This window comes from Equus przewalskii, chromosome 14, assembly GCF_037783145.1.
Source record: "Equus przewalskii isolate Varuska chromosome 14, EquPr2, whole genome shotgun sequence".
In the NCBI taxonomy this organism is placed as follows: Eukaryota; Metazoa; Chordata; class Mammalia; order Perissodactyla; family Equidae; genus Equus; species Equus przewalskii.
The window spans coordinates 15,948,923-15,973,889 of record NC_091844.1 but is presented as its reverse complement, the minus strand read 5'-3'; the positions used below and the strand labels follow the sequence as shown (position 1 = coordinate 15,973,889).

The following is a 24,967-nucleotide window of genomic DNA, read 5'->3' as shown; positions in this document are numbered from 1 at the left end:
TGATGCCCTTGCTGTGATAAATTGTCGGCACGTGACAGAACCCAGGATATCTACAGAATTTCCCCTCTGTATTTGACAAGGTACTGATTGAAACACACATGAGAAGAATCTATTGAGGTTGTAGAAAGATTTTTCTGAATTTATTAGAGGAAAAATTCCGCAGAACTCAGACAGAGTCAAGATTAGTTGCTGTTTCCACCAGCCAGAGCAGAAAATCTTATAATTCATGAGCCGTCAGCTGGAGCACTTAGAAAGAGTTTGCCTCAGTGGTGGGGCAAAATTATCTCTATGCTAAATGCCATCTGGTCTTTCCTAATAAAGCCTAAAACCAAGACCAAATAGAGTCAAACAGTTTCACGTGAAAAGATTAGATAATGCAGAAGAAAGATTAGTGACCTTTAGCAATAGAAAATATCCAAAATTGAGCAGAATGAGTAAAAATTTGAAAAAATACAATAAAATGAGCAGAGCATCCATGAGCTGTGGGACACCTTGAAGCAGTCTGTTGTGTATGTAATTGAAGTTCTGAGAGGAGAAATTAAGGAAATGAGTACAAAAATTTTTGAAAAAATATTGACTAAAATTTTATGTTTTAAGTAATGATTCCAAGGGTTTGCATAATTAAAAATCCAGTCAGCTCAAAACCACAAATTCAGTGGCTGAATGTAGACGCCCAAGAAAAATCAGGCAATTTACCCAGAGCTCCCTCCATAGTCCTGGCTCTTGTTGCAAACAGATTTCTAGCAATTGAATGGTCTGGGGAATATCAAGAAATTATCTCCAAGATAAAGACACCCCCACACCCATAACTAAAAAGTAGTCAACACTAGAAAGTCCTTTATGGATTCTGAAAGCAACACAGACATTTTGGAGTGAGTTATTCTAATTCATTTATTGATAACTTGTAAGGTTTCCAGTTCTGAGTGAGTCCCAGAAGAGAAGAAGGCTCTGCATTAAGTCCAACCTGCAGTGAACCTTATGACCTAGTAGGTCAAAGATGCTTAAGGTGACTCTGTCAGGTAGGGAAAGTGTATGGAGGCTCCAGAAAGCCCCAAAAGGAGAACCACAGTGCAGACCTCTAGAGCGTTGAAACAATGCCATGATCTCTTTCTCAGGTAAAAAGTCCCTTTTTGAGATAACGGTTCGCAAAGTCCATTTGGTCAAGTTGTTCGGTAGTGTTAATCAGATCATTCAGAGCCTTACTGCATCACTGAGTATTTTGTAGTTTTAAACACTCTCAGTTGACTCTTTAATTATATATTTATTTACTCTTCTAGGGATTATTGTAGTACAGTGGTTTTCATCTGGGAAAAATTTTGTCCCTTCTCCCCTAGAAACATTTGGCAATGTCTGGAGATGCCTGTGATTGTCACAACTAGAGCGGGAGGGGGTGGGCTGTGACCCTGGCCTCCAATGGGTAGAGATAAAGATGCTGCTACACATTGTGTGATGCACAAAACAGCTCCCGCAACAGAGAATTTTCAGGTCTAAAGTGTCAACAGCGCCCACACTGAGAAGCCTTGTTCTGTGGGTTACACCATGCAGCCATAACTATCTTAGCCTGCTGTAAGTTAGTATTTTCACACTTCACAGACCAGGTCAAATCCCTAAGCTGTGCACTGTCATTTAGCCCCCTGCCATTCTTTGTACTATTTTTATCATGCATTTTAATTTCACACATATTTTACAACTCACAGTATATCCGTATTCATACCTCTTTAAACAATATGTTGTCTTTAAGGAAATTGTAATCAAAGAACAAGTCTTTCACATTTTCCTATCATTTACCAGTTCTGGAGCTCTCATTTCTGTTGTGTTTCTATCTAGTAAAATTTCCCTTCAGCCGAAGAATTTTCCTTCGCATTTCTTGTGGTGCAGGTCTGCTGAAGACAAATTCTGTTTCTTTTTTGTCTTTAAATTTCTTTATTTCATCTTTATTTGTGAAGGATATATTTACTGAATATGGAATCCAAACTAACGTATTTTTTTCTCAGTGATTGAAGATGCTGCCTTATATTCTGTTTTGCAATTTAAGAAACATGCAGTCATTCTTTTGGTTGTTTTCCATAACGTTTCCATGTTTTTCTTCCCATGTGGCCACTTCTTTTTGTTTTTTGAGGAAGAATGGCCCTGAGCTAACATCCATGGCCATCTTCCTCTACTTTATAAGTGGGACTCCTGCCACAACTTAGCTTGATAAGCAGAGCATAGGTCCATGCCTGGGATCCAAATGGGCAAGCCCCGGGCCGCTGAAGTGGAGTGGGTGAACTTAACCACTGCACCACCAAACTGGCCCCAACCCATGTGGCTGCTATTAGGCTTGTCTCTTTATGAGAAATTTTCATCAGTTTGACTAGGACGAGCCTAAGTGAGACTTTGTGTTTATCCTGCTTGGGCTTTGTTGAGCTTCCTGGGTCTGTGGGTTGACATTTTTCATCAGCTTTGGAAAATGTTTAGTCATTATTTCTCAAATTGTTATTCTATGCATAATTCTATGCATTGTCAGTTTAAGATGGTTTCAGCTGGGTAGTTCTTCTGGTCTTGTTTGAGATTGCAGATGGGCAAGCAGAGAGGCTCAGGACCTTTGACGAAGGTGTAGCCCTGGTCCAGGTGAAAGATAGTGGAGGCTTGTAGCAGGATGGGAGGTGAGAGGTGGTCAGATCTGGGATACATTTAAGGTGTGGGAGAGCTGTTCCATTTCTCTTTGCTCCGAGGTGCCTAGCACACTGTGTTGAGCATGCAGCACGTACAATAACTCTTGATTTTTGTTTCATTGAGAATTTTCCCACTGCCTGCTGGCACTCAGGAAGGAGACTTCTCATTTCCTCTTAGATTCCTTTGAGTAACCAAGATTGTGCCTCTATTTCACATTTCCTTCTCCTGATTGTCCCCATCTTCTGAAAGGAGATGGCCAATTTGTTCTGTTATTGTGAATCTCAACCTGTTATTAAAAGACCTCAGTCTAGTGTCTTCTCTATTGTTTATATGTTATTTTCTTATTTCTTTGTCATCATCTTAACAATAAAATAAAATATAACCTTTTCCCTTTTATATTTAGCTATTACAAATGCCATCTTGGTTAATCACACTGATTAGCTTCAGAACTACTAGTGAACACACAGAATGGTATTAGGAGATTCAGTGTCTTCAATAAGTTGTGTGTAGAGCATGTGACTATCTAGCATTAGGGTCAGTGCCTCTCACTGAATTTTTCGAATCAGCTAGCTTCGCAGAATTCCTCTGTGTTGTCATACTGCACATCGCCTTCTATGAATCAGATTTTCTGATTAGAATCTTGGCTTGATATCTGAGTTATCTTGGACACTTTTCATAACCTTTCTCTGCCTTGGTGTCTTTCACTGGAAGATGAGCATAAAACATCTCACACCGAGACTTAGCTCCATTCATGGCACATAATAAGCACTCAATAAATATAACAGCCATTCTTATCTTTGTTGTTATTAGACTTATACTTCAAGACAATTATGGTGGATCAGAAAAACATTGCCACATTCCTCCTGTTGAGAGTGGAGTCTATTTCTTGATTTCTTGAATCAACTTTGGTCTCGGGTCTTGCTTTGACAAATAGAATGTGGTGGAAGGAACCGTCTGACAGTTCCGGAACCCAGAACTCAAGTGGCTTTGCAGCCTCCACCCTCCCTCTTGGAATGTAAGAAACCTGATCTAGCCTATTGAAGGATAACAGGCCATCTGGAGGAGAACTGAGATACCCAGCCAACAGCCAGCACTGACTACCAGACATATGATCAGGCCATCCAGCGACATGACAGGGGATGCAGGGTGGGGAGAGAAAGTGGTCCTTCCAGATGGGTATATTGTATCACTGACATTGTTCAGAATTGTCAGTATATGATGACAGTAAAAAGTAGCATTATTATCCATTTAAAACTTTCTACCACTGGGGCCGGGCTGGTGGTACAGCAGTTCAGTTTGCATGTTCCACTTTGGCAGCCCGGGGTTCACCAATTCGGATCCTGGGTGTGGACATGCACATCACTTGTCAAGCCATGCTGAGGCAGGCATCCCACGTATAAAGTAGAGGAAGATGGGCACGGATGTTAGTTCAGGGCCAGTCTTTCTCAGCAAAAATAGGAGGATTGGTAGTAGATGTTAGCTCAGGGCTAATATTCCCAAAAGAGGAAAAAAAGAAAACTTTCTACTGTTAATTCACTCTTTAGAGCATGCACCTGAGGTGAAGGTCTCTAACTACCCCTCTCCTTGTATGTGACTAAGAGGAGAACTGAGGCTCCCAGCTGACAGCCAGCACCACTGGCAGACATGTAGCTGAGACCAACTTGGGCCTTTCAGTCCAGTTGACCTTCCTGCTGACTGAGACCACACAAGAGAGCCCGGGCAAACCAGCTGAGAAACCACCTGGCCAACCCTCAGAATCACAAGAAATAATAAATTGTTGTTTCAAGCTATTATTTTTGGAGGCTCTGTTATACTACAATTGATAATGGAAATAACAGTAAATTAATCCATTTACAGCTTCTGTCTAGATCACGGCTCGGCTCTAACCCCTACCATGTTTTCCTCTAAGTAGATCCAGTTTAAATCTGAGGTAAGAACTCTTCAACATGACCCTGCTTCACCAGGTCAGAAAAGATCGACGCTGAGAATCTGGACATCTAAGATGTGGATACTTCACATCTCTCACATTGTGGCCTCCTGCAGGAAGGAGGTGTCTTTGCACCAGGGCAGACATATATAGACCAGAAAGGGTATTTTTGTTTGGGAATCTGTCACTGTGAGAGGTCGGCTCAAGTGCTGCTGGCAGTAACACACCCCAAAGTCTTTAGCTTCCCATCCGTGGACGGCGAGGGAAAAGTCAATGCCAGAGCCACCTCCTCAAAGATGAGCAACCTGGGAGCTTTGTTGGGTTTCTGTTGGTACCAGGCCATGGAGGTACCTACCCCCATTCTGCTTCTACAGGTGATGGAGACAAACCTTCCCTGAGATGCTGCCAGGGTCTCTGGAGACTGAGTCAGGATGATCTACCCTCTGTGGGCTGCAAGGATACCACTTCCAGGCAACGCAATGCATTACTTCTCCCAAAGTTTTCAAGGAAACATTGTTCATTGGAAGAACCATGTTCTTTAGAAGAACCATGTCAAGTTTCAATATGATATAAATTAGAAATTAAGTGCCACTGGGTTTCTCCACCATTGCCTGCATCCAAGAATCCACAAAGAAATTGCTGTCAATGTGTTGTCAGGCCCAAGGGAAGCTATAGAAGGTGACACAACATGGCACAGCCTCATCCTGAGGAGCCAGTGGACGAGTCCATTCCTTATAACCTAAGTGGTACCAGTGAGCCTCTAAAGAGAGGATGGACATGGAGAGGGAGCATGGACAGAGAGATCCATGGGCCTCAGGGAGCAGAGGACAGGTTCAAGTTTGTTTATACCTCTGCTACATTGTCAGGCTTGGACTCTTCCTCAGTTTCTAAGAGCTAAGTCAAAACAACTCTATACATTTCACTGTAATTTCCAAAATCCATTTGATAACATGATCTCTGCATCAAGGGCTAAGGTTTCAGCTAAGGATGTGCAGCAGGAAACATGCTTATCCTGAAAACTCATCACCAGGAGACAGAGGAGCTGGGCCTGGCAGCTCATCTTGGAGTATCCTAGGAATCAGCTGCCTCTGGAAGACAAAGCAAGATGGATGGGGCTGGGCAGGTAGTTAACTGTCAGGGCTGCTCTGGAATTGGGTTCCTTGCCCCAGGGTTAAATAAGCACAAGTTTTCTTGGAGTCAACTTGCATGTCTGGTGGCCTGACCAGGGCTCTTCTCTGGTGCCCTCTCAGGGCTGGCAGGCTCACCCTATCTGCAGCTGGAGGAGGAGGTGGAGGTGACGGAACTTCTGTGGAAGGACGGTGGAGCTTCTGCTCCCACAGAAGCTAAGGCTGGATTGAGTGGGACCAGTCAGGCTGCCTCATTTACAGGGCTCCTCTCCAGAGGCAGGGACTGAGCTCACCCCAGAGATGGAAAAGCACCTGCAGATGATCATTCAAGGATCTATTCTTACAGAAATGGGGGCTTGTTCTGCTTTCTTCTCAATGAGATGCCAAGTTAACCATTGATCAAAGCCCAAACCAGATAATTAGTTATCATATGAGAGTCAAGCCAACCTGTCATCATCACAGAGAACATAGCTTCGAATATACACAAAGACCACCGGAGAAGACAGGTAACTAAAATTAAAATAAACTGTTGTTGAAGGAAATAGTTAATACGAGAAGCCAGATGCCCACAGAGAGGATGTGGGCACATGTTGCCTACTCAACAATGCAGCAGCTTGTCCAGCCCATGTCTCGGGAGAAGGGGCGTTGTTCTGCTGCCCTTGGACACCACAGCTATGGCCCTTTACTTCTTTATTGTGTGTTGGAAGCTGGAGAGGCCCAGGGTGTCATGTCAGGTCCTCTGCACTATTTTCAGCCCTTTGGGTAAAATTTGTAGCTCTGGGGTTCCCATAGACAGGACCCAGAGATGACTATGGGGGTGAGGATTTTGAGAACCTCCTGGGATGTCAGGAAGTTCTCCTCGGTGTCCTCCTGGCTGCCTCCATGGAGCATGCCTTCTGTCTGGTTCAATGTGGTGGCTTTCTTTCTTTCTGTCTGTCTGTCTGTCTGTTGGCAGCCTCCCTAAGAGGGACTCTGTCAGTTACCACATGGGGCGAACAGAACACAGTAGAGGAACAAGGTGGTGGACAAGTCCTCAGGGACAGGACACAGACCAATCAGACTGTTTTGACTTTAGAGCCTACATTGTCCAGTGAACCTGAGACCTAGGCAAACAAGACTGAACAATCCCATCACTGCTGCACTTAGAATCCCTTAAGAATTTCAGGAGGCATTTAGGAATGGAATAGTCTCTCCTCACTGGAGGTAGTGACTTTTGCTGATTCTACAAAAGAATCTTTCATGACCAAGGAAAGGAATCATCATGCTGAGGAGACTTTAAATGGAAACAAGGATCCTGGTGTGGTCGAAGAGGGAGGGCAGCTCTGTAAGGCCCTGTGTGGTCATGAAAGTGACAGGTCACTCTGTACCTGCCAGACAGGGACAGCATTAAGCTTAAAGCAGAGAGATTCAGTAGCCATCTCTGTGGCAGATCCCCCCAATGGGCAGTGGGAAACCAGCTCTAGACCCAGTGTTACTGATCCAGGTGGTGTGAGACCAAAGGGTGGGTGTTGTGTTGTGTGTGATGGAACCAAGCTCATCACTCTAAGACCACAGGCCCTACAGGCAAATGGGATAGCCCCTGAGGGAGACAGGAGTGGAGGGTGAAGACTGGGTTTGCACAAAGTTTCTGTATCCTGGTGAAAGCTCTTCAAAATTGTCCCTTTTTTGAAGACTTCATAGTCATTGCTCAAGTGAGACATGCCTGCCCACTGGAAACAGAGATTTTCAACCATATAAATTTAGTATCTACTCAGCATCCAAAGCAGGATCAGCTTTTCCCAAAAATTGGGCAAAGTCTTGAAAACAGAGCTGTGAGGATTGGAGCTCAGTCTGCCCCTTGGAGAGCTCTGCAGTTCTTGTGGGAGAAGGTAGGTCTTCCCTCACCCCTGGTCCTGTGGAAGAGAGAAGAAGGCTCCTGTGATGTCCCAGGGGATGGGGAAGGAGTGTCTCCATAGTGCAGCTTCAGAACAGCAGTGAGATGCTGCCCCAGCCTCCATCGGGGGAGCAAAATACACTTCCCCACCTCCTAGCTGGGAAAATCTCTTTTCCTCTTTAAAGTCTTTCCTCAAGCAGTCTCTTCTGTGCAGTGTTCCTGACCCACCCACCTGGTTTGTTCCTCTTTTCTACACACTCCCAGCTTGCCTTTCTCAGTAACCACAGCCTATGTCAGTTATGCAGCAATCGTTTATCGATCTAAGGGCTCATCTTCCCCAATAGACAGTGACTTCCTTGAAAGCAGAGACTAAAGATTTCACTCTTTGTATCTGTTGGATCTCGCAAAGGCCAGTAGCCCCATCCTGGGAGAACAAGCGCTCACCAGCAGGGACAAGCCAGAGATAATACAGGATAATCTCCCCTTTTTAAAATCCTGAAATTAATCACATCTTCAAAGGCCCTTTCACCATGTAAGCTAACATATTCACAGGTTCTGGGGATTGGGATGTGGACATCTTTGAGGGGACATTGTTCAGCCTATCACACGTCTCTTATCATCTCCACACTATATTCCCCTGAAGTAGAATCCAAAATCACATGCCTGGGAGGAGAGAACAAGGAACAATAACAGATTTATGAAGCAATAGAGCTGGAAGGAATCTGAGACTCGGGGGCCCTCTGGTCTGGGGACTTTAAGTGTTAGATGACTCTTCTTTACTTTTAATGTGGACTTTTTGGGGTGCAAATCTTTGTTCAGAGGTTTCTCTGATTTCATGACACATAAGAAAGGAGTTGCTGTTTAAGCGCAACCTAAGAGAGATTGGTAAATGGAAATTAAATGTTTCTCAAATTTTCTGAACTTTTTGACCATCAAAAGGGAGAAATTGCAAGAATTTAGATCAGAGATACCCTCCAAGAATGAAAGATTTGCCGACTTAGGTCAGGTCACCCATTGACAAGGATTCCTATGCAGGCAGCAGATTTGAGAGGAATAGAAAAGACTGAGAGAAGAGGAGGGAAGAGACAGGGAAAGAAGATGGACAGTGAAAGGCACATTAGCAGGCCAGCTACCAGTGAGGATGACTGGATCTCAGCCTCAACACAGAAATGTGAAAATATTTCTGGGTTATTCCACCCAAGAGGTGGGGCAGCTGGGGTACCCATGCACCTCCTCCTGACAGTCACTGATTGAAGGCTGCCCTGGGGGTGTTCATTCCAAGCCCTCCAGCATGCCATGCATGCAGGCAGAGCTGCTGTTCTCAGCTTCAGACAGGGCACTGAGGCACAGATAGGGTCCTCGGAAGTCAGCAGAAGTACATGGAAGTGACAAGGCTGAGGGTACCAACAGGGACTGCTACATCCACCCAGAAAAGAATCTGTATTTTCAATACAGAGCTCCTAGATGTACTGCATCTCTGGAACAGGGTCCTGGTTAGCTAGTTGCAAGCAGGTTCTCTAGAAACTGAGGCCCCAGCAGCCATCAGGAGGTTTGTGTACAGGCTGCAGCACTGTGGTTTGGCCACCCATAGTCATGCATGCAGGAATACTCCATGGTGTCTTCAGGCTCCAGGGCACTGATGCTGAAGGCATAGCTGGTTCCACTTCCCCTGCTGCTGAACCGAGCTGAGACACCAGGGTCAAGGTCAAAACATGAGAGATATATCAAATCTTTGTCTAAGTTTTATCTGGATCTAAGACATTTTTCCATGTACATAGGCACTGGCTTGACAGGAAATATTGACTCTCTTTCCTGGAGATGCAAACAGGGAGGCTGATGTCCCCACTCACTGCTAAAGAGTAAAAGGGAAAAGTGGCATTTATGGTGCATGGCAGGGTGCATGCACCTAGTACAGCCACCCTTACTTAGGAGACAGAGCTGACTAAACTGGCCTCCCCACAGGGCCTCCCAACTGACCTGCCATCCAGAAAGCCAAGCTCCAGAGGAGCTGCACCTGAGCCCCTAGAAAGATGCTGGTAGGGAGTGTTCAGGGCCTGGGAGTGCATCAACAGTTATATAGACCTGGGCTAGGGTGGGGGAGGGGGATATGACATAGGGCAGACCGAAAAAAGCCTTCAAGGAAGATAGTCCCCTGGGACTATGAGGGTTTACGACCTGAGACAAGACCAGTACTCCTGTGAAAATGTCAGAAATATTTAGGAGGAAATTTTTCTATTCCTTGACAATGAGCAGAAAGAAGTGATGCCCCTGCCTAGAGAAAAAGCAAGAATCAGCTCTTCTGTGCTACTTCTCTTCTTAGACAGCCTAGAACTACAGGAGATTTTAGAGTTCAGGAGTAGATTGACAGTCAGTACGTGGGAACCCTCAAGTGTAGAGGGTGTCAGTATAATTGGTATAAACTCCTTCAATAATTCCAGTGCTCACCTGTTGCTTTTTTCTATTGATCACCAAGCCATCTGCCTTCTGAATGGGGACTCTCATGTCTCATTTTCCAGACTCATCTCCATACATCTTTGGGTGAAGCCCAAGGGGTCCATCCAACCTCCACAAAGGGACCTGAGAGCCATTGCTTTCAGGGGCCATGTGGAGACATCAATGAAGACGAGACCCAACCTGCATAACAGGCAGAGTGTCCACTGATGAAATGGGCTTCCTGATGAGAACAAACTCAGGTCCCCACAATCTTTGATAAGCGGTCCCACTCTCAGTCTCCTAACGCTGTGGCCATAGGTCTGAAGTCTAAGTCCCTTCTCACACACACAGCTTTCCTCAGGACTCACTCTGGCCTCCTCCATGCTGTGAGTCAAGAATCACCATCAGGCTTTTCTCCTTGGGAATCCAACACTTACAGCCTGGAAGCTTTTCTTTGTAAATCCTCAAACTGCACCCTCTAATGGGAACCTGGTTGGATGAGTCAGCATCTCCCCTTCAAAATCAACTGAGAGTGGAGGGAAAACCTGCCAATATGTTAGTGTTGAGGAGACCAATGTAATCCTTGACTCTACATCTTTCCAAATTTTATTGATCACAATTATATTTTAGTGACCATTGGAGGACAGGTAAATCAAGGGAAGTCTGAGGCTGTTTTGGTGCTTAGGCTATAAGAAGAGAAATGGAGACAAAGAGAGCAGAATTCTTAAACTCTTCAAAATGGTCTAGTTTCTCTAGCCATGGGCATGATATGACTAGGGTGCCAATGAGGGCATAACTTATTATGGTTTCCTGACAGTCCTGTCACTGACTCCCCATAAATACACACACACAAACATATGATAATTCCTGTCCTGTACTAAAGAGCAAGTCCAAGGCCCAGCCAGGCTTTTCCCTTTATGTTCTTTTCTGTATAAGTTAGAATAATTTTAGAAGCAAGTGAAAGAAGCAATAGAAAAAGGTTAAACAATCACAAGAAGACTGAAGGTTGGAGCTGTTAGATTGGTGCAGCAGCTCAGTGAGAGCAGAAAGACCCAGGTTGTTTCGTATTTCTGCTTCGCCACCTTCAACACATTGACTTTTAATCTTGAGTTTAATGTCTCATGGTCTCATGAGGGCTGCACAACTCTGAACATCATGTCTTCTCATACTTGTTCCAGGAAGAAATGCAGGGCAAAGCTCTTTACCTCTCCTCTTCCTATGAAGGATCGAAATCCTTCCAGAAAAACCTGAGCCAACCTCACTCTCCTTCATCTCACTGCCCAAGGTGGTCATAGGTGCCCCCTAGACCCTGCTTTCCCCTGGGACTGGGAGAGGGTTCAGCTATCCTCACTATGCACAGCAGGTGAAGGAGGAAGGTTGCTGTGGATGTGGCCAAGTTAACCTGGATGCAGAGGAGAGACAACAAGGGCATCTGTAGCTTGTGGGTTGGAACACGCCAGGCTCTAATGTTAACAATGAAGCCAAGTTTCTAATTTTTCAGGAGACAATGTCACCTTCAGCGACTGTGGAAATGTGGCAAGGACAGGACCTCAGGTACTGGAATAAGTGGGGAGATTAGAAACAGGTCCTCAAGCAGGGTGAAGTTTGGCTTGCACTGCCCAAGAGCTGCCTGGCTTTGAGCTGAACCATAGAGGAAACAGCTGCTCTCCTGGGTTATGGGGCTGAGGACCTGGGGGATGAATGGCCCTGCAACGGGCTGACTGTCAGGGGCAGGGAAGAACACTGCTCATACCTGACGAGCACTGAACCAAGACTAGTGTCCAGCAGCCGGGGTGACAACTGGAGTGACCAGGACCTCAGAGCTGGGTCTGGGACTGTGGGGCCGACTGTTCTCTGAGCTGATCTCACTTGTCCTGAGTGGCCGTGACCCTGCTGGAGCCCAGAGAGGCAGGGTCAGCAATGTCCCCCTGCCCAGTGTCTTCACTCAGGCAGACTCTGTCCCATTAGAAAGAAAGGGTGTATGTGTTAAATAAATAAGTAAATAAGCAAACAAATCACTTATATATAAGCACTATATGTAAGTTTTATATATTAAATGAGTATTTTGTATATAAATTATATTTGTATATACTATGTATCTATAACATATAGATACATATAAATATAATGTGCATAGATATAACTTTAATTGTTGGTATAATGTGATTTTAAACTTTGACAAGTAAATGAGCAAGGACATTGAAAACCAGCCACGGGTTCATGGCCCTATGGCCCCTTCCTCACTACAGAGCCCACATGTCAGGAAGCCCAGGACTCTACCCCATGTCCTGCTGATCCAAGCAGGGACCTGCCCATCCTGAGGACTCTGAGGGACTGAGGGGTTCTGGGGACCCTGTGAAGCAGCAGGTGCAAGGAGACGTGCAGGGGGTCTGGGTCAGAGAGAAGAGGTTTTTTCTCTCCAGAGCTCAGCCCGTGGGCAATGCCTCCCCTGGGGCTTCAGTCAGTAGCAGCCACACAGGCGACCTCAGGGACGAGTGTGGTTACAGGACAAAACCACCCACAGCCTGTCCACAGCTCACGTTTGACTGGAGGGAGGAGGGACCTCCCTGCCAAGCTTTTATTGCTACTCATGGCTGCCAGGACTTGGTCTCAATGGTTGGTGTCACCCCCCATGTGCCAAGCTCTGAGTATTTGTCTTTTACTTTCTGGTTTTCCATGCCACAACTTGCCAACAACAACTCTTCCACAAGGATTCGTGAAGTGGAGTGCTCCAGTCAGTGATGCAGAGAAGATGGCCTGGAGATGCCAGACTGAGGAGGTGGGAAGGGAGTGCCAGGAGGAGAGGGGATGCAATTTCAGAGCTGTTGACCCAGACTCTTTCTCCTGAGAAGGCCCCAGAGATCATAGCAGGCCCAGGGCAGGAGCAGAAGCTGGGGTGAGGTTTGTGCCTGGAGTGGTGACAGGAAGAGGATGTTTGTGCACTGAAGGCAGCTCAAATGATGGTGGTGAGAGTGACACCTACCTAGACCCACTTCCCCCACCGGGCAGACATCACATCCAGGCGGCAGTGTGAGTGAGTAGCAGCTTGGGAGCTGGTCCTCATTTCTACTGATTTCAGGCAGGATGATGTTAATACTCTGGCTGGCCCTACAAATCTGCAGGTTATGGTGACCCTCTCTCCTGGGACACAGGAAAGGAGCTTGAAGAGGGGATCCACATCATGTCCCCTCCAGCATCTAGGTGGGGAAGCAAGTGTGAACATCCCCAAACATCAATATCAGGCGGAGAGCTCGTTCAGTTTGATGTATTTCTGTTCGGAAAACAAAACAGTCTAATGGCTTCATCTTCAAGGAAATGTCCAAGTTTAATGCAAACAAACTGAAGATGAACCTTGAGTCCTCCTTCCTCACCAGAGTCAGAGCAGCAGGAAGACAAAGCTGGGGTCCAGACGTCCCTGAAGGGCCTCCTGAGGCTAATCCTGCTCAGAGAGGGTAGGGATGATCTCTGGGGACACAGCCATCGCAGAGGAAATGGGCAAGCACTGGCTTCCAGCCACAGAGCACAGAGCACACAGCAGGTTTTCTCCACCACTCAGCACAATGGCATCTCCTCCTAGGTGTCCCCATCACACCAGACAACCCATTCAAACCTCAGGGGCTCCCTTTGATAATGGTACAGTATCACTCTTACTTTCTCAGTATTTCTAAGATCAGGCCTGTGTCTTTTGTTTACTGTGGAATTTGTCTGCTATCTAATGACAGTTTTATGATGCAGCAACTTATATGATTTTTGTTGTGGGTGCTGAGATAATCTTGACCGTGAGCCTTTTCACTGTTACGAAGTTGATACTATTACATCCATTACTAGGCCAGACTCTGTACGGAACACAAAATGATCCTTACCTAGCTGAGAACAAAAGGTTAATCAGGAATTTAGCAAAGATATTGATCACAAGACAACTAAGGGCTGGGTTCTGTGATCCACATGAGATGCCAAAGATGTGGTTTTGGAAAAGAAAGATGGGCCGGGAGGGAACCTGCAGGCATAATGGCAGGAGGTGGGGTGGGAAGCAGAGGGCTCCTGGTCTAGATCTGTCCTCCCAGCCTCATTCCTCCCATCCAGAAACCCTTCCAGAGCAGCTCTGAGAAGCGCAGTAGCCGCACCAGTGAGAAAGCCTCTGAGGCCACCCAGTCCTCTGGACCAACAGCTGGTGAGTTTTATGCTTTGAGCTATATCGCTGTGAGTGGCTAAGCGTAAACTTTTAGGCCATTACTAAATAGTAGAACTTTCTCTGACAATGAAAATGTCTATATCTGTGCCATCCAACATGGTAATCATTAACCACATGTGGCTATTCAGCACTTAAAATGTAGCTAGTGCAACTAAGCACAGAGTGTCCCATAGCCACTGCACCAAGCTGGGCTATGCTGTGGACAAGGTGGACAAAGCACGGTGTCAATCTTTGGAGTCTTCCCTGGTTTCTTCAGCCCCCAGGTAGGTGACAGAGACCCTCTCTCTTGGAGAGGGAAACTGGAAACTGGGGCCCACAGCGTTGCCACTAGAATCTGGAGATGCAGACCAAACACAAATGTGCCCCAGTATTGATGACATCCCACCCATGGTCTTCCCAGTAAGGTCATGCTGGCTGAACAAATGGGACTGTAAACATGCACTGAGCAATGATCTCAATCTCAGTCCCATGGGTCATATGCACCCTCACATGAGCCTCCCTCCATTCCCTTTCTCAGCTGGAGCCACAGCACAGGACCCAGAGGGCCAGAGCCCTGTGTCCACAGCCCTGTGCTGCCTCTGCCTGACATGGATCCTGCCCAGAGGCAGTGACCAACCACTGATAAGGGCTTGAGAGGCAGGGATGGGTTTGGGTGAACATGCAAAGCAACAAGACATGCAGATCTGGGCTTCCAGCTTCTGAACAGAGGACACATTCCGTCTCATGGGTGAGACCCACACCAAGGGGCTTGATGAAAAATATTACAAATTTTACCCTTTAAAGGAATAAAATCACAGAAGACATCTGGTTGCTATAAGACTAGTTGGCTTTTGTAATACAAGAAAAGATTTTTTTTCAATAAACACTTAGTGGTTCATCTGGAATCTCCTGGTCCCCGCACTTCCCAGCATGTTTCCCTGGTCATTGGAGGTGGTATTCAGTCACAGGGTCACAGGGCTGCCTCCTCCTCATTCAGACTGCATCTCAGATGTGACCCAGAGACCCTCACTGATCGCTGCAGGTGGACAGTCTCCCCCTCCAGACTCTACAACCTCTCGCCTGATGTGTTAATAGAACTTAACCATCCCTGAAATTATTCCATCCACTTCCACCACATAGTTATTGTTCCTGGACGGCTCCCTCCTCTGCTACCACTAGAATGAAAGAACTTGGATCAACAATTGTCTTATTTACTCATGTGCAACTACCCCTCACACGACGGCTTTAACTTATTCCTGAAAACTCTAAAACTAAGTGAAAAGCTATTAATGGAAGTGTATTTCCATTCTTTCTTAGTGTAGAGAATATGATTCATTCCACTCATCTCCTGACATTTAATTATTTTCACGTACAAAAAAAGATCAATTGGACAATAAAAAACAAGTTTGTATGAGTAGCAAGCAACATTTTGAATTTAAATAAAACAGTTGTATATAAAATGTAAAGTGTTTACCAAAGAGGCAGGGAAAGACCTAACGGTGGGTGGTGCTTGATGGAGACGGTGGGGAGAGTCAGGCCTTGGAAGGCAGTGGAGAGGCTGATGATTGACTTCAATCTCAGGACCACATGTGTCTAAGGGCAATTTTCTTTTCCTTAAGCTTTGATACCGGAAGGAGCTCCTGATGGGGGAGATTTTGGCATATTCACATAATTTCAAGCTGTGATGTGGAAAAGAATGGTGAGTGTCTTCCTGCACCCTCCATGCAGAAATATCACTTCTTATATTGTATTTTCTCACTTTGGGATAAAGTATGAGTGGTACTTAGAAAAAAAATTGATCAAAAACTAGCAGAACTTCTGTGGCCAAATGTGGTGAAAGCCATTAAAGAAAATGTCACTGACTGTGATATGTCTGTATTTCTAGTGCTTTGATTGGACACCAAAAATTATTGTTGAATGAATGAATAAGTGGACAGAAAACATAGTCAAACAAATGAACTTAAGTTCTTCTTGATAACAAAAAAAATGTCAAGAAGGAACTCGTCCCGACAATCAAGACTGGTGAAAGTAAAAGGAAGTGATTTTTCAAAGTGCAGCTTGAATTTATATGTGGGTGAGGGAGAAGATAGTCAAAGTCTCTGATAAGCAGTAAAGAATGTTCCTTCTTAGGGTGAAGATGATCTCCTGTATTTCACATGACAGTCAGGATAGGAAATGAAAATGTCCCTTGAACTTTCCCACCCTTACTTGAGCTCTCAAGCTACATTCTCTTTTGTTTATCGACTTGATATATAGAACCTTTGATATAGGGACTCTAAAGAGGGAACTTGAGTTTCCTGATTTCAACCTCTTTGACCTGGAGCCCTGTGCTGCTCCCAAGACTGGCAATAGAGGACTCAGATTCCCTCCTTTATTCCTGCTAAACATCCTCCCTGGGAGAGTCTACTTTTCCCAAGCTTTACACACGTCTACAGTCTTGTTACCAATGGGCCAGTTTTCACAAGACTATAGCTAAATATCTAGCGCCTCCTGCATTCTCAGTCATAATACTCCACTGGCAAAAGTGAACCTTAGTTCTAATCTGACTTGATAGATGTCCAGCCTTCAGGGTCCGTGTTGGCACGGGGTTAAATTGTCACTCCTTTGAACCCATGATAACCAAAACCTGAATCAACGGGTTCTGTCAATTCAGTTCCAGTTTAAGTCTTGGTTGTTTCACAATCTTCCCTATTCAATTCCCTTTTATCGTACTTGAGTAACTGTAACCCCTAAAGAAGAAATCCAAAATTTTTACCTACTTGGAAAGGGTGCTTTACGTAAGCATATAGACAGATTAACAGGTAATTATCTTCAAAAAGTTTTCACTTAGTGTGAAGAATTACTGTGGGTGAAGATGAAATGAGGATTTGAGACAGTCCCTCTTGGGATTCATCTCTGTTGGGGGTGAGCCAGACTTGTGGTATTGGTGAGCTCATTGCCCCAACTGCACCTGCAAGAATCAGAAGAAGTGCATGATTTTGCCCAGTTTCTCTGTTCACCGTTGCTGAGCAAGTTTTTGTTCTAGGTTGTAACATGGTGTAAAGATGATAATAGCTATGCTGACAGTAATAAGTTGCAGCATCTTCAGCTTCTGGCCTACTGATGGTGAGTGTGAAATCTGTCCCAGATCGACTGCCACTGAATCGTGCTGGGACCCCCGAAATGGACTCGGAAACATACTTTATAATGGGCTTTGGAGGTTGATTTGGCTTCTGCTGGTACCAGTGTAAGTAGTTGCTAATGCCCTGATTGGCCCGGCAGGTGATGGTGGCTTTCTCCCCTGGAGTCCCAGACAGGAAGGCTGGAGACTGGGTCAGCACAATCTCACCACTGGAGGCTGGAACCACACATGAACCATTAGCAGAACATAACTATACGTAAATGGAAGTCACCATCAACCTAGTTACATACAGGAAAGGATATTATTTATTTTTTAAAATATCAGACTTAAGCAGTAAGCCAAATTCAGGTGGTGAAGGATTCTCAATGAAGAAAACAAATCAGCAATTGAAATAATATCCCTACTTTTATCTTTGTCCAATTATTCTCACCTAGATCCCAGAGGAGCAGAAGCCCAAGGAGCTGTGATGGGGACACCATCTTGCTGCTCTTGACTTGTCTCTTTTGCTCTATCCACATCTCAAGATAAAGAGCTCCTTATAAGACTGTGAGAGGCAAGACCACTTCAGATGTAGGAGGAAGGATATATGCAAATTATGGGGATTTCATATTACCTTAACAACTCAGATATGTTTGTCAAGAAACTGCTCTCCCTTCTCCTTGCTCCGAGTGTGTTAGGTCTCCCTCTGCTGGCCATCTAGAGCTGAGAGATGTAGAGATTTATTTTTGAACAGCTTTACTGATATACAATAATAATAAGTACACTGCACGTATTTAACGTATACTATTTGATGAGTTTGGACATATTCATACACCCCTGAAGCTATCACTACCAATGAAGGTATTAGATATATCCCTCACCTTCAAAAGATTCCTTGCATCCCATTGTTTGTTGTTGTTGTTGTTGTTGTTTTTAAAGATTGGCACCTGAGCTAAAAACTGTTGCCAATCTTTTTTCTTTTTTTTCTGCTTTATCTCCTCAAACGCCCTGTACATAGTTATATATCTTAGTTGCAGGTCCTTCTAGTTGTGGGATGTGGGATGCCGCCTCAACGTGGCCTGAGTAGCGGTGCTATGTCCGCGCCCAGGTTCCGAACCCTGGGCCGCCACAGCGGAGCGCGTGACCTTAACCACTCGGCCACGGAGCCGGCCCCTGTTGTTGTTATTTTTTTAAACTTAGTTTAAATTAATTAGTTTTTTTGTGTAAGAATACTTAATTTAAAAAAATAGCACAACCAGGGGCGCTCACAACTAGAATATACAACTATCTACTGGGGGGCTTTGGGGAGAAGAAAAAAAAAAGAAGATCGGCAACAGATGTTAGCTCAGGTGCCGATCTTTGAAAAAAAAATACTTAATAGGAAATGTACCTTCTTAACAGATGTTTCAGTTCATATTATGGTATTGTTAACTATAGACACTATGTTGCAGAGCACATCTCTAGAACTTATTCATTGTACATAGCTGACACTTGACACCTGTTATTTTGGAAGAGTTTGTCTGTGCTTGATCACGTGCAGTATTGAGCAGTAAAGACACACAAACTAATGCAGACCTCTGGTATAGTTTGCATTCATCTGGAATGAACGGCAGTTCACATCTGCTTTCTTGGCCTAGGGCTAGGCTAACTCTCTTGTTTTCTGTCCCAGTGGAGGCTGAAGAAACTTTGATTGTCTGGACATTCCACAGTGCATCACATAATAAAATACTAAATTGATAACTTGATGTTAATTAGATTTGATGAGCAAGAAATTGCAAGGACACTAGCTGACTTGTAAGAATATATGTGCTGCAGAGGATGGGATTCAAATCCTACAAAAATTCATGAGCCTGCCACAATGGCAAATATAGCAGGAGTCCAGATGTTTGAAGCATATTGGCATATCTCTTCAAGAGGAAGGACAAATAATTTCACCTTGTACCTCCTACCACTGAGACTGGAGCACAGTGTTTTCTAGGCCTCTGTGGAATGTTGAGACAACACCTTATATGCTTGGGGATCATATGCCATCCCATTTATCAGCTAAAGTGGAAGGCTATCAGATCTGACTGGGCCCAGAAGAGAAAGGAACTCTGCACCAGGTTCAGGCAGCAATATGAGTGGCTCTGTCACTTGGGCTACATGATCCACCACATCACTTGCTGCCAGCGACGTCTGTGGCAGATAAGGATATTGTATGCACTGTGAGAAGCTGTAATATAGTATCACATCATAGACTTCTAGAGTTTTAGTGTAAGACCATGCCATCTTCAGAAAAAAAAATACAATGTTCAAAAATCAGCTCCCAGACTATCAGGGACTCTTGATAGATATGGCCGTGGACATTAAGCAGCTGTGTGATTGAGCTACCCATTACAATTGGTTATTTCAGATCCACCAAATATCAGGTGGGATGGGTCTCAGCATCAGTCTGTCTTAGGACAGAAGTAGTACTTTCAGGATTGGGTCTAAGCAGATTCAGCGGGCATGCTTAATTCCGTGGACACGTGTCCCAGTCTCCAACATCACTTACTTGTCTTGCCCTAATGCCTCTTCATCAGCTTATATTTTGTCCTCATGGGATTTCCCAACCAGTTATTGCCAGAGAAAAAAACTCTAGGCTTTGTCCATGGATATGTTAGCATCACATGTTGGTTCTGTAAAGTGTGTACAGCTCCTATATTATACCCAATTCATGGGAGGCTCTGCAATAAGATACTGAGTTAGCAGATATTTAAGCAGCATTCATAGGTATCAATTTATTGCATATAGAGAACTGGCCTAAGATGACGGTCTATATGGATTCCTGGATAGCTAGTTAATCAAGTGCCTGGAAGCAGGGGATTAGAAGACGAGAGATTAGGAGATCTGGGGAAAAGGACTGTGGATAAACCTAAGGAAGTGACCACTAAGTAAGCAGCACCTTGTCTTATGTCAAAATTCAGCAGAGCATTGACTACAAACAACACATCAAAAACCAAGCTCTGGAAGACTCTTACACCTCTGAGCAGATCAGCTGGCCCCAGCCTTTGTTCTCAGCTGCCACACTTTTTGCTCACTATGTTCATGAATAGTGTATCCCTGGTGACATGGTAGAAGCTATGTGTATGCCCAACAGCATAGCCTACCACACTATCTTCACCAGTGTAGATCTAATTGTTGTCACCTCTGGATATCTGAGTTCTCAGCAGCAGAAACTAGTACTATCAGCCTCTTGGTAGTAATTTTGTACATCACATCACTTCCCCCTGGAGGGGATATGATTCATCCTTACTGGAATTCATTGTATTCTAGATATACTTTAGCCTTTCCTGCCCACTGAGTCTCAGTTCGCATCACTCTCTGAGGTTTCGTGGAGTTTATAATTTACCAATATGGGAATCCTTCAGATACAGGCACCTACTTAGTAATGAAAAATACAAAATAATAAACATGTGACCATGACATCCAATGATCCTACCAAATATAATGCCATGAAAGGGGCCTGCTTGGGTATGACATCCTGCAGACTTTGGAAGCTCTCGTTCAAGATGTGTTATAAATTTTGAAATGATGGCCTTGAGAGGAACTACACTTGGATTTGAAAGCTAGGGGATAGAATTAGGAGCAGCTTCTCCAGTCATTACTTACAGTGACCCATTTGGGAAGTTTGTGCTTCCTATCATGCAATTTTAGGTCTTGCTGGGCCTCAGATTCTGATTCCAAAGAGATGGATACTTCTACCTTGAGATACTAGAGAATATTCTAAAGCTACGGTAATTTGGGGCTACGTGGGGCAGTAGAAGAGCAATCAATCAAAGAATTTATGATTTTGGTCAGGGTGAGTAGCCCTGTTAATCATGAAATGAGATAATTCTGCTACATTTTTGGAGACGGGAAGGAGTATGTCTGCATGTCTGAACTGAGTGACCCTAGACCCCAAAGGGAAAACCTAGATGTTTATTTTCCCCAAGTTCACATGAAGAAGTTTTGGAAACAATTGAGACAAGGAGGGAGAAGAAACAAGTGTTTAAAGCAATTCTAGTACTGATGCATGGTCCCGACATAGTTCCTCCTTTTCCGGGAGGAGTTTTTGTAAAGGAAAATGACTCAGGGCTGAACAAAGGAAATATAAATTCAATGAAAAATCCTTCCTTCAGTAAAATATGTCAGGGATGGAGATATTTTGGGGTTTGTAGTTCCAAAGAAGATTAATTCATATCTGTCACAGATAGGGATGCTATTTTTTGTTCTAAACCTGTAAACTACTAACCAGCCATCTAGGATAAACTTATCTATGCATTAGAATCAAATAGGGAGATTTAAAAATAACTGTTGCCAGTCTCCAACCTAAAATGATTGATTCATAATTCTTGTCTAGAATTCAAGTATCTCCATTTCTAAAAATCTTTTTCAGGAAATTTTTAGATGTAGCCGATATGGTTAACGACTATCTAATTGGATTCCTATTACTCTGTAGGCCAGCAGCACGGCATTGACATCACCAGGGAGCCTGTTGGACATTCACTATCAAAATCCCCACACCATAACATAATACTCAAAATGCCCCATTTTCAATCAAAAAACACTTGTCATACCTAGAATGAGGAAAATATCAATTTGAAAGAGAAAAGACAATAGACATCAACAACAAGATGACAAAAATTTTAGAATTATCTGACAAAGGTTTTGAAATAATGATCATAAAAATGGTTTTTTTTGTTGTTTTTTTTTTTTTTTGAGGGAAGTGTAAGCTTTGGATTTTTATTATCATTAATGTAGGTGGCATTTTCCTTAGACCATCGTCTCTTTAGCAGCACAGCCTCACAGACCATGAGGTCTGAAGTGCATGGGTTCAAGATAGATAGTCACTGAAGTTTTTACAGTCATGAATGTATTTTAGCATGAACACTATCATATGCCATTATTTTTTGTTATGTTGTTAAAGCCGTCAGATATACGTTAGAGGGATTTTTTTTTGTCTGAGTGTTATGACAGGAAAATAATACTTAAATGAATATACAAACCAAATCATCTCTACTGGCATTGTTAATCTAGAAGAAAGTATTGCATAGACAACAGTAAGAGCGAAGACACTTAGTCTATACTTTCAAAAGGGACTTGATCATTTTTCACTGGCAGAATATCTCACCAAGTTAGTGTAAATTATGCTATTTAATAAAAGATAGCAACAATGAAGTTAACTGGTTTTTTTCTCTTCAGTATTTGCTTTAAGAAAAAAAAAATCCCGGAATTTGTAGGGATTTCCGATGCCAGGAAATCATGAAATGTAAGAGTATATTTAGCAATCAGGGTGACCTAGCTCTGGGTAATTGGCATATGTATAATTATAATTTGCATTCCAGTTATTTAAACTGAGATGTCCTTGATCAGGTTGAACATACTGTGAGTAGAAGATCTCTTTTTCCAAGAAATAAGATGGAGAGAGTCTTTGGAGAATGGCCTCACTGAATTGGTAAGTCAGCTTTCTCCGGATTTTGGTGATTTCCCCAGTTCTTTCATAATTCCTCAGTGCTCTGGCCATTTTCTGGTAAGTCATCGTCTTCCGGTTGCCTTTTCTTTTTCCCCAAAGTTGGGCAAGTTTTTCTTTGTTTTTTGATATGAACTGAAAGATGCCTCTGTTTTCATCTACCCACTGAATACAAGATGCCATCTCAGGATTACACAAGGATTCATGAAGATAATCAAACAGTCGGAGCTTCTTCCTGCCTTTTCCTCCCTTTTGCTGGAGAACAGCAGGTTGCACTAGCTGGTTTTCAGGGATGTTCTGCAGAGATTGATGAATATTTCCTTCAAAATAGAGGTCTGCAGCACTGTTTATTACTGTTCTCCAGTTATAGACAGGTTCCTCTACCGGCAGCACAGCACAGCAGCTGGAATTCCCTCTGACATGACAGTGGTTGATGAAGGCCAGGTAATTTTTGTAATCTAGACTACCATTCTACAGTCTGTAGGGAAATGGGTGAGGAAGAAGAATATTTATTGTTCCATGTCGAATATCTCTTGGATGGGAGGCAGGTCTGGGGGGTACTGAAGATCTCCGGTTGAATGTTGCCTCAGTACCTCAAAAGCATCTTCAAATGCTTGTCCCAGCTTGTCTTGTTCAACACAAGCCATGATTCATTAATAAATTGACAGTTCTGTCCATCAGAGTCCAATCTAGCATCCACAGGCACCAGGTGGAAATGATGTTTCCCCTGATCATAAAAATGTTTCAATGATCAATTACAAATATACTTGAAACAAGTTAATACAAAGAAAGTCTTAGAAAAAATGGAAAATATAAAGCAGAAAACATGGAAACGCTAAACTTGAAAAATACGAATGACTATAATAAAAAGTTAAGCAGATGGCTCAAAAACTAGAATAGAAGAGAAAGAGAAAAGACTGAACTGGAAGACAGAACAAAATAAACTACAACAGAGAGAAAATACACTGAAAAAGAAAAACAAGGCACACAAACTAAGGAATATGCCAGATAATAACAAAAAATCTAACATTTATGTCCTTGGAATCCTGAAAGGAGGAGAGCAAAAGGGTAGGGGCTGAAAAAGGCTTCAAACAATAATAGTTCAAAAGTTCCTAGTTTCACAAAAGACATAAACCCATAGGTTCAAGAGGCTGAGCAACCACAAACAGGAGATCTATACAAAGATTATAATCTTTTTTTAAAAAAGATTTAGCGCATAATTGTGTATCCTAATTGTTAGCTTAGTTCTCTATGTGAGCCATCACCACAGTATGACAAATGACAGACGGGTGGTGTATTTTCATGACCGGGAAATGAATCCGGGCTGTGGCAGTAAGAGTGCCGAATCTCAACCACTAGACACCAGCGCTGGCTCCATAGTCAAATTTTTGACGACTGTGGACTAAGAACAAAATCTGAAAAGCGGCGTGAAAGAAATGATGCCTTAGACCTAGGGGAGAAAAATTGAATGAGAGGTGGTTTCTCATCACAAACATGCAGGCCAGAAGGAAATGATGGGGCCTTTAAAAAAGATATAAAATATGCATAATTAGAGTACCAGAAGGAAAAGAAAGAGAGAACAGAGAAGAAGAAATATTTGAGTTAATAATGGCTAAGAATTTTCCAAATTTATGACAGACACCAAACCACAGATTCAAGAATATAAGAGAAGACAAAATGGGCAAATACCAAATATTCTACCCCTAGGCGTTTCATATTTAAACTGCAGAGATCCAAAGACGGAAGAAAATTTTGAAAGAAGACAGAAAATAACACCTTATACATATAAAAAAGATCAGAATTACAATAGGCTTCTCTACAGAAACCATGCAAGCAAAACGAGTAGAATGAAATGTCTAAAGTGATGAAAGAAAAGCACCACAAGCCTAGAATTCAAAGTCCAGCAAAATTGCTCTTCAAAAGCAAAGGAAAAACAGGGGCTTATTTTCCAGACAAAAATTGATGGGATTCATCACCAGCAGACCTGCCCTGCATAAAATGTTGAAAGAAGTTCTTCAGAGAAAAGGAAAATATATGGGACAAATACTCAGATTTACATAGAAAAAGAAAGAGGGTAGAAGAAAGAAAAAATTTTAAAAAATTAAAGTTTCTTTTTCTTATTCTTAATTTATCGAACAGATAACTGTTTCTTCCAAGTAATATCAACAATGTATTGATAGATTGCAGCATCTGGATAAGTGTAATGAATGA

At 43.4% G+C, this 24,967-nt stretch overlaps 1 protein-coding gene across 1 annotated transcript; it reads right to left on the bottom strand.

Moving 5' to 3' along the window:
* Positions 1 to 22,421: 22,421 nt before the first annotated feature.
* Positions 22,422 to 23,496, bottom strand: LOC103542334 (transcription factor Spi-C-like). The gene is made up of 2 exons (XM_070573672.1): positions 23,303 to 23,496; positions 22,422 to 23,219 (listed from the first exon to the last, which is right to left on the bottom strand). Exons 1-2 carry the CDS (start codon positions 23,401 to 23,403, stop codon positions 22,568 to 22,570), a joined length of 753 nt encoding a protein of 250 aa, XP_070429773.1. The 5' UTR covers positions 23,404 to 23,496; the 3' UTR covers positions 22,422 to 22,567.
* Between the last annotated feature and the right edge of the window lie 1,471 nt (positions 23,497 to 24,967).